The sequence below is a fragment of the Triticum aestivum genome, chromosome 1D (assembly GCF_018294505.1).
Source record: "Triticum aestivum cultivar Chinese Spring chromosome 1D, IWGSC CS RefSeq v2.1, whole genome shotgun sequence".
Taxonomy (NCBI): Eukaryota; Viridiplantae; Streptophyta; class Magnoliopsida; order Poales; family Poaceae; genus Triticum; species Triticum aestivum.
The window spans coordinates 442,892,406-442,901,889 of NC_057796.1; the positions used below are offsets into that span (position 1 = coordinate 442,892,406).

A 9,484-nucleotide genomic window follows, 5' to 3' on the forward strand; every position below is an offset into this window, starting at 1 on the left:
AGTCGCCTCGCACCCGCCGGCCTCCCTCCGCCTCCCGCCGGCGGAGCCCCTCGCCGGGGACGCCCGGGGCCCCTTCTGCACGCGCGTCCACCTCCGCGGCCGCGCCTCCCGCTTCCGCGACCCGTCCCGCTTCTTCCACGCCCTGCGGTTCCGCGCCAACGCCTCCCGCCCCGACGCCCTCGAGCTCTGCTTCCACCGGTAAGCGAAAATTCCGAACCGAAACCCTACCTACCTTTTCTTCTTCTCGTGCTTGCTTGGACGTCTCGGCCTGATTTCTTGGTGGTGGTGTCCGCAGGAATGCCACGATTGGCCCTTGCAAGTGCGCCGCGTCGCAGTGGCACAAGGTGCCCAAGAGCGGGCTCTGGGCGCAGTCCCTCTCGCCGTACGACAACCGGATCCTCGACTTCCGGATGCCGGCGGACCCTTCGAGATCCGTCGTGGTGTCCACGGAGGAAGGTGTGTGGTTCTCGTTCTTCTTGCATTTCCGTGGCTTTGCTTGTTGTATGTATGTGCACCTTGACGGCAACTGTTTCGCGAGATGTTGATTTGGGAATTGGTGCTTTTGTGTTTGTCTCTGCAGAGTTCTTGCTCCATAGGGTGGTGTTCCTGGTGTTGGGGATGGTGCTGATGGCTCTGGCGCACACGCTTAGCCAGTCACTGGTGTTCTACTATGGTGGCGCCATGACCATCGGCATTTTCCTTGTGGTGCTGATTATACTCTTTCAGGTAAGCTCTTCCTCTATGCCCTGTTCTCTGTAGAGTGCCACTTAATCTGATAAGTAGAGATAACTAGCATTGGTGGATGAGTCAGTTTTCATAATGGTTGAGTGAAGTTCTCTTATTCTCTGTACTTCACAATACCAGTTGGGCCATGATAATTAGAGTAGCATATATGGCACTATTGGACAGAATCCTGCAGTTTCTTTCCCTGTTCATTTGTTTTTCCTGAATGTATTCACATGCTTTGTGCTGTTTATGATGCCTAATTTCCCAGAAGTCATGCTTGGTTTGTAAAGTCTTTTTGTCTGCTACTTGGTTAGGCAGTCACTTTCCGAGATGTTATTTTTATTTCTCACTACCTGCCTCTTTTTGGTATATCTTCTTTCAGGGAATGAAGCTTTTGCCTACTGGCAGAAAGAGTTCGCTTGCTATTTTTGCATACTCTTCAGTTGTGAGTATTCATTTGACCATTGAGAAAGTTTTCTTTTCTAATTTCATTTTCACACTCTTGGACATCATGATGATTTCTCAAAACAACAGGTTGGCATGACAACATATTTTCTGCACTATTTGTCGGGACTTCTGCGTTCAATTCTTGTGGAAATGGGAATCGCCGAAGACATGCATAATCCTGTATGTAAGTTCTCCATCCAGGAATAATGTCAGCTATGGTTCATTGTGCTTGTTTAATTTCCACCTACATTTACATTGCCACTTATTTAAGGCATAACAATTTAAATTGCCCCATGACTTTGACATTCTTGAGGCTTATATTTTCTCTGTTTTGTCTTGATAGATCACTATGAAGTATAAACTGTACTACTGAATTACAGTTTACGATTCTTCTCAATATGTTACAAATGCTTGTCTTTTTGAGTTCCTGTTGTCTAATAGCTGGGTTCTATTATATTGCCCTAGAAAGGGATTGTTAATGTTTTTATATTGTTATACCAGTCTCTTTAAATTGTAGTACCATATAGGCATCATTAATGTTTTAACATCATTATTCTGTTTGAGTTTCATTTCTATCATTGCTCTATTGACAATTTGACATAAGAACATGTAAAATACATTTGCAGCTGGGTATATTCCTTCTCGTTTGCGTCATCCTAGCTGGAGCCTGGTTTGGTTTCTGGGGTGTCCGTAAACTTGTTCTAACGGAAGAAGGATCTGTTGATGCTGGCGTGGCCTATTTCGTCGAGTGGGCTATCTTGATTGTTTCTGCTGTCTTGATCCTCCAGGTATTTTTTTTTGTAACGATGGCTGTTTGCTGACTATTCTACTAGTTATCACTTCACTGACTGGCAGTTTTGCATCTTTGATTCCTGTAGAGTTCTCTGGACTATCTCCTTGCATTTGCAGCTTTAGTCTTTTGCATAATCATCAAGACAGTTTCAAGGATTGAAGGGATGTCAGGATTTATGCGCCATTTATCAAGGTACAAATTATGATGTAGTATATCCTATTATTATTGTATATGCCCCTTTCTATTATCTAAAGTTGAATACGAACTTGCTAATTACAGGCTTACAACCTTTTGTTATTCATGGTTTTAAAACTATGTAATATCGCTAAGCAGAAGCTGGTATAGTGGTATACTCCTGCTCATCAATAGTGTTAATTGTTAATATTAGTATCTCTAGGTATGTAATTTATTGTTGTTATAGGAGCACACAGTTGAAGTATATTACCCACCTATGCTCATGGTTCTAGTCTTTTGGGTGAACCAGCTGGTTTATGTAACTCAGTGTGGTGGTATCAGCCAGGAGCAAGCTAGCAAGCTCCTGGGTACATGGCCAACACAGTTTTAACAGAAGCAATTGGGGTTCACTTGCAAAAAAAAAAAAAACTACACCATTCAGATAAAACTACTTCCACAAAAAGAAATGCTAGGAACGGAAGAAAGAAGCGGTAAAAATTGGATACGGAATGAAATTTTAATGATCATGGGAACGATGTGGCAGGGATGTTGACCATGCCACCCAATATCACTAATGAATTGACCTGAGGGATAAAGTGGATAGTATCAATAGTTCGAGGTTGCAATTTAAATGATTTTAATACGTCAGGTTTGAAAGTGGTCCTTTTCCGTTTGATAAACATTCTTGTCAGTTGTCACGACAAGAACTATTTGCATCTCCTGGAAAATCACAACTAACTTAAATGAATATATCTTCTCTTGAAAAGATAAAGGGACTGACTGAATATCTTTATGCAGTGGACTTTCCAAGGGAATCACACGCGGTCTCTCCCGCTATGAAGATTTGGGAGGGTATTCCAACACGAATGGAACTCACCAAGATGGGTTCAGCAAGCTTCATGGTGAATACCTGAAACATACGCCAAGAAGAAATTCACCTCTTTCAGGTTTGCCATCCTTCTGTCGCATGATTCTCCAAGTTCACTATTGTTGTCTCAGCGTACCACTTGATTTTACCTGTCCAGGCTCACAGAAGAAAATATCGTCACAAGTTCTTGATAGGGACAGCTACTATTCGACCTACCACACTACCCCAGAGAGGAGAAAGTTTACGAAAGAGGAATACGAAGCATTCACCAAAGAAGAGACAAGAAAAGGTATGCAGCAGTTACTGTCCTCGCCGGATTTCAACAGGTGGGCGCTCGCCAATGCGGACAGGATATCAGTGACTCCAGCAGGATCTGGACGAAGCAGCAGCAGAAGCCAGGAGCGACATCGTTTCTTCGGATTGTTTTAAGTCGTGCGTGATTGCCACTCAGACAGATTTGTCGGTTATCCTGACGTGTTGAGTGCTTGCAGCAACATGTGTGTCTAGTGGTTCTACGAAGGATAGGAAAGGATAGCAGCTGAATGTTACCACGTTTTTGGTGGCAACAGTCTTACAGTCTAGTGTTAGGTTAGCTATGAGTTCAAACATCTTGCTATTTTTGTGTGCTCGGTAAAATTCTGATTGAGAAGTCTTCCCGTACTGGCAAGCACGATCCAGATTGTTATCTAGGTTGTAAATGTAGTGAAATTATTGTGGGTGGAGTTGAATGAGGACAATTATTATGGTTCCAGTGCTGCACCTAAGTTAACCCGGCAGTTCCTGACTTTGTGTTGCTTAATTGTATGATGAATGAAACATGCCGGTGACTGTTTTCGAAGCCCAAGCTCATATGCTCCCTCAGGAATAGTCAAATTGAAAAACAAATAAATAAAATTCTGGTTTCTCAAAAAAAAAGACAAATAAATAAAATTCCGATTTATTTTCTTTGCTGCCAAAGATGTTAGGAGCGTTCAAAATTTCATGGAGACAAGTCCTCGGAGATGGTTGCAGACAAAAAGGAAAAATTGGCTCTACAAAAGGCTTTGGAAATAGACATTTTGGAGCATTGATTTTATTCTCTTTGTCCAGAGCATCACAAATGTCATTTCTTCGTAAAACTGTGCACACACACCTAGAACACTAAGCATATTTATGCCATTTTTCTCCGGATTTTTGATTTGCCTTGCTATATTTTTGAATGTACTGTTCATGCGGGCGGGGCCTTGTGCGAACTATGTTGTTCGAAGGTTGGTTTTGGAAAGGGAGGTAGTACAAAACGATCGTACACGTGAAGCAACTGCTATTAGCATGTACTCCCTCCGTCCCACAATAGAAAATCGTTTTTCAAACTATTAGCTTAAGGGTATGTCACCCACATTTACATAATGCATATCCAAATCTGTTTTTTATTTCATTCAAATCAACCAACTCTATAGCATTTCCCAATACTGCAATCTGAAAGTTCCCTGTGCAACTCCACATGTGGGTTCCGTTCAAGAGGCCACCACTCAAAGCAACTTGATACCAGGATTGTTACTCGCATTGCAGGGGCCTGAACCTAGATAAAATCTAGGCCCCATGTCCATATGGCAACCTGAGGTGATGCCACACTGTCATACTTCCTCCGTCCGAAAAAGCTTGATCCTCAAATGGATGTATCTAGCACCACAAATTACGTGTAGTTTTCACTGTTAGTAGGTGCATTGCGAAAAACACTTCGACGCCCACTTTCCTTCAAGAGAACCAGACGACCGCCATGAATAGAAGAGCTTGTAACAACCTGACGTGACGTCTGACAGTCATACAAATTACGTGCGACTTCCGCACTGTTGTTAGGTACATTACGAGAAACACCTCAACAACATGTGTGCATGACACATACACAATGCACACGCAATGCGAACTACAAGGCCTACCCATACTTGCTCTGTTGGTGCACAACTCTGAGAAAGATCAAGGTTATAATTCTTACGTTCAGCTAGTTCGGTTAACCATTGATTTCCCGAGAATTTACCAAATGAACCGAATTTAAAATGATCTAGTAATTCTCATACCATACAGATAACCATAAACAAAATTGACCAATAATTTAGGCTCCATTTGCTACTTTTTTTTGGTTCTGTTTTGATATCTATAGCCTTAGCACCGGCTGCCTTCTCTGTAAGGTGCTGCCTATTTGTTGGCTCCAATGCAATCCATGACGATGATTAGTATCATTTCTATTTCAAGATTCCTATCCCTCGAGGGTCCAGTTGCGGCACTGACAATGAACCACTGCAAGGGAAGCCATGTAATCACCAGACCTATTCCAGGAAGTATAATGTTAGTAAAATGTGCCTCAGCTGTCACTTAGTTTATCTCTGAACTAGGTGTAAGGGGAATGAAAGCAAGACCTTGATCCATAAGGTGTCTTGCATGCAGCAACAATATGAGATTTTGCCAGGTCTGCGTCCTTCTGTTCCGTAAGCAATGAAAATAATAAATCATTTGATTATTAGAACATAGGGAGTTTATAGTGCGGTAAGTCCATAGCCATGGATATCATGAAATTTCATAAAATAATATATTAGCCTGGTTACAAGATGTGTAAACTGTCCCAGTTCTAACACAAAATTACAAGCTGCAAGAAAATAATCTGATGAGTTACATGTTGATGTACTCCCTCCGTTCCAAATTACTCGTCGTGGTTTTAGTTCAAATTTGAACTAAAAGCACGACGAGTAATTTGGAACGGAGGGAGTAGATGTTTACTTTCTGCGGTGATGTGTTGATAAATTTTTTATAGCTGCAAGTTATGGACTTAAGCGGGTGCAACGAGGAAGGTGATTGTACAAAATAAAGATGTATAAATGTCATTCTACAAAGAAACAGCACACGGTTTTTGAAATAGCAGCTTGTCGCGGATTAGCTCAGCTACAAGTATTACAAGATCCGTAAATGGCCTTGACAAGAACACAAATATCAACACAGAGATTGTTCAATTGATTTGTACCTGAGATTCATAGTAAAGTCCAGCGTATAATGATGCATAGAAGAGTTCGCCACCAGAGCTACTAGAAAAATTTGAAGCTAACTGGAGACATGAAAACCACAAAAAGTTAACTTTCTGCGGAAATTTACAAGGACGCAGATCAGATCAGATATATGCATTGCAGCTCAAATAAGCTCACCTTTTCAGGGTCCCCACCATCTTTGAACAAGGCGTAAGCTTCGCGCATCACGGGTCTTCGATCTAAACCAACCTGAAGAGTGAAATTCAGAATGAGTTACCATTTGATCATCAGCGGTCAACATTTTGTACATGGTGGCCCTTTTTGTTAGGGGTCGTTGTATAGAGTACCAAAAAGTTGTACATGTCAGACACGGTTATGTCCTATGTCCATACCACATTTGGTTCATACAACAAATTACACACATAAGTACTCCTTCTGTAAAGAAATATAAGAGTGTTTAGATCACCACTAAACGCTCTTATATTTATTTACAGAGGGAGCATGTGTTAGTGTTATAACTGAATTTTGTTTACAGTATAAAGAGAAGAGAATTGCCTCCAAGAAGCGGTTCCTTGCCCCGTCCACCCCATACAGCTGAGCTTCAGAGAGGAAACACCATATCGACTCTTCGGTGTCGTTGGGGTTGGCAGCAACGTCCAGCCTGAACTGCTCCGCGGCGTCCTCGAACCTGTATATGTAATATGCCAATGTCCGAAAATGAAAGAAAACTGAAACCCAACGGTGGGTAGGATAGTTGCAGTTGCAGATGTCAGGTGCCTGATTACTCATTGGATTATGCACCTGTCGAGGTAATACAGCGACAGCCCCCTCTGCCAGAGATCTGAAAACACCCACACAAACACGGTCATGGCTGCAGCTGGTGATCTTGTTTCTTTGACTGAACTGACAACAATGGTGGATTAGGAGGAGCACGTACGTACATGCTTTCTGCCGCGGATCCAGCTCGATCGCGCGATCGAACTCCGCCACTGACCCAGCCACATCTCCCTGCAACGCAACGGAAGAACATGAGGCGAGGGAGCGGAGGGGATCCTCTGTAGTTGTAGTTACGGAAGCAGAGTGGGGAAAAGGCGTGGAAGGAGGCTTATATTTGATCCTCTGCGGCTCTGACCTGCTGGAAGAGCTGCATACCTCGCCGGACGGCAAGGGGCGCGGCCGCTGCACCGGCCGCACCGCCGGAGAGGAAGTCCCAGATGCCAGCGGCCGCCGGCAGGAGGAGCCTGCGCGGCACCCCGGGCGTGGCCGCCGGCGGGAGTGGCGAGCGGTGCGGTTTGGGGGGTGCCAACGGCTGGGCCCAGCGGACGTGGCCGCAGGCTCCGGTGGCCGGCTGGAAGGAGGCCGGAGAACGGAGGAAAGAAGAAGAGGATGCCATTTTGGAATTTGATGAATGGAGGCGAGGCAGCCCGACGAGAGGAAAGACGCGAACGAAGCAGAGACAGACGTCTTCGGCTGGAGAGTGGATGGAAGCTAGCGAGGGCACGTTGAGACGATAAGCCTCCGGTCGTTTTTACTTGTTGAGAAACAGTGCCGAGGAGGAGAGTGATATCGTGGTCAGGATTTAAGTCTTAGGGTGTGTTTAGTTTATGCCCAACGTTGCCTCGTCAAAGCGTTGGCTAGCCAAAATTTTGGTTGCCCATGATTTGATCAACATTGGTAAAAAAATAAATAAACTGAAGTTGGCTAGAGTTCATTGACTTGTCAAAAAAGGCAGCAATCCAAACAAAGACCAATCTTTGGACCATGACCAAAATTTTGATAGGGTGCATTTTGGCCATAATTCAAACACACCCTTAGAGCATTTCCAATAGATGGTCCAAATTTTGACGGTTCAAAACCGGAGATGTAAAATTTGAACCGCCAAAAAGTGCATTTTGGAGCTTCAAAAAACGCTCAACTCCAACGGATGGTCCAAAAAAGCAACTCCAATAGATGGTCCAAACAAAGATGTAAAAATCTGAAAACGGCCGCGCGGCTGCTGCCAGCCACTGTTCAGCCGCGGTTTTGCATTGAAATAGCATCAGAAATTCGAAAATAGAGTGCATCATCATCATAGTTTCAATCAAAAGTGCATCACCATCCTAGTATCAAATCCCTCTACCAAAAGAGCATCGTCAATCAAAGTTTTTCGCCCTAGAAATTGAAATGCACATGAATATTACTCATGCGGGTCATCAACACCACCGGCGTTGTGAACGGTGGTACGATCATCATCTTCACCACCGTCTTTGTCGACGTTCTCAACAAGCGGTGAACTTTCGTTGCCGTGAGCACCACCGGAAGCATCTCCATTGCGTCCCATACCGGTCATGTTGCCGACAAAGCCAACTCCAACGCCACTCATGTTGCCGCCATAGCCACCTCCCAAGCCACCCATCATGTTGCCGCCAAAGCCACCTCTCATGCCGCCAAAGCCACCTTCTATGTTGCCACCGAAGCCACCTCCCATGTTTCCGCCAAATGCACCATTCATGGAACCTCCAATCATGTTCATGTAACCACCCATGGCACCTCCCATGCCTCCTCCCATGGCACCTCCCATGCCTCCTCCCATCATCATTTGCCTCATGAGCATTTGCTTCTTCATGAGCATTTCATCGCGACAAAGTTCAACATATGCCTTTGCCTTGGCATCAAGAGTTGATGTGTCCATAAACATAAACTTGAGTGTCCTCTCCTCAACCATCTTCCTCTCATCGGCCGCGGCCTTCTTCTCCTCTAGGTCCACCTTCCTCTCCTCGGCCGCGGCCAACCTCTCCTCGGCCGCCACCCTCTTCTCCTCGGCCGCCGCCTTTCGCCACTGATACGTCCATTTTGCATCATGCTTTTATATCGATATTTATTGCATTATGGGCTGTTATTACACGTTATGTCACAATACTTATGCCCTTTCTCTCTTATTTTGCAAGGTTTACATGAAGAGGGAGAATGCCGGCAGCTGGAATTCTGGGCTGGAAAAGGAGCAAATATTAGAGACCTATTCTGCACAGCTCCAAAAGTCCTGAAACTTCATGGAGGCAGTTTTTGGAATTAATAAAAAATACTGGAGAAAGAATCAACCAGAGGGGGCCCACACTATCGGCGTTCCGGGAACGGGGGTCCCCAGACTTGCCTACCTGCGGCCCACGGCGTGGCTCCACTCGCGGCCCAGTACGACCCATCTTCACCAACAAGCACTCAAGACCCTCGCGAGGGGCCAAGCCTCGCGAGGCGGACGACACGAGACCTCCTCGGGAGCGGCCTCACCAGGCTGGCTCGTGAGGGGCGGAGAGATCAAGGCAAGGCAAACTTCGCGAGGTTCCTACGGCGTCAGCCATGACGACCAAGACCAGGCGGTCGCCAGGTGGGCGCCAGCGCGCACAGTGTCCTCGTTTCCTCTTTGGTGCTAAAGAGGCAAGCGCAGGCGATGAGTACCGAGGCATCAGGCAAAGGTTTCCATATCGGTGCAACAAGACCAAGACCAGC

General features: G+C 45.2%; 2 protein-coding genes across 3 annotated transcripts in view; one reads left to right on the forward strand and one right to left on the reverse strand.

Annotated features, from left to right (window-relative positions):
- The window catches only part of LOC123182759 (uncharacterized), a gene marked incomplete at its 5' end in the record, with an annotated part of 9,773 nt that extends 5,927 nt beyond the window's left edge, over positions 1 to 3,846 (forward strand). The window contains 9 exon segments of the mRNA XM_044595417.1: positions 1 to 198; positions 296 to 456; positions 581 to 726; positions 1,109 to 1,171; positions 1,261 to 1,353; positions 1,800 to 1,961; positions 2,052 to 2,158; positions 2,939 to 3,087; positions 3,166 to 3,846. Coding sequence (XP_044451352.1) covers positions 1 to 198; positions 296 to 456; positions 581 to 726; positions 1,109 to 1,171; positions 1,261 to 1,353; positions 1,800 to 1,961; positions 2,052 to 2,158; positions 2,939 to 3,087; positions 3,166 to 3,437 — 1,351 coding nt within the window.
- Positions 3,847 to 4,955: 1,109 nt separating this feature from the next.
- Positions 4,956 to 7,519, reverse strand: LOC123182761 (uncharacterized). Of its 2 annotated transcripts, XM_044595420.1 has the most exons (8): positions 7,134 to 7,516; positions 6,943 to 7,009; positions 6,803 to 6,842; positions 6,557 to 6,689; positions 6,179 to 6,250; positions 6,001 to 6,081; positions 5,402 to 5,463; positions 4,956 to 5,311 (listed from the first exon to the last, which is right to left on the reverse strand). In XM_044595420.1, exons 1-8 carry the CDS (start codon positions 7,392 to 7,394, stop codon positions 5,242 to 5,244), a joined length of 786 nt encoding a protein of 261 aa, XP_044451355.1. In that variant the 5' UTR covers positions 7,395 to 7,516; the 3' UTR covers positions 4,956 to 5,241. The 2 variants fall into 2 exon arrangements, with proteins under 2 accessions (XP_044451355.1, XP_044451354.1); XM_044595419.1 differs by having other exon boundaries at positions 6,557 to 6,842; positions 6,939 to 7,009; positions 7,134 to 7,519.
- Between the last annotated feature and the right edge of the window lie 1,965 nt (positions 7,520 to 9,484).

Coding starts and splice junctions, on each gene's coding strand:
- LOC123182761 (XM_044595419.1), bottom strand. CDS start 7,394: ATGGCATCCTCTTCTTCTTTCCTCCGTTCTCCGGCCTCCTTCCAGCCG. Junction 7,010..7,133: donor GTATGCAGCTCTTCCAGCAG/GTCAGAGCCGCA, acceptor GTTGCGTTGCAG/GGAGATGTGGCTGGGTCAGT. Junction 6,251..6,556: donor CAAGGAACCGCTTCTTGGAG/GCAATTCTCTTC, acceptor TTCACTCTTCAG/GTTGGTTTAGATCGAAGACC.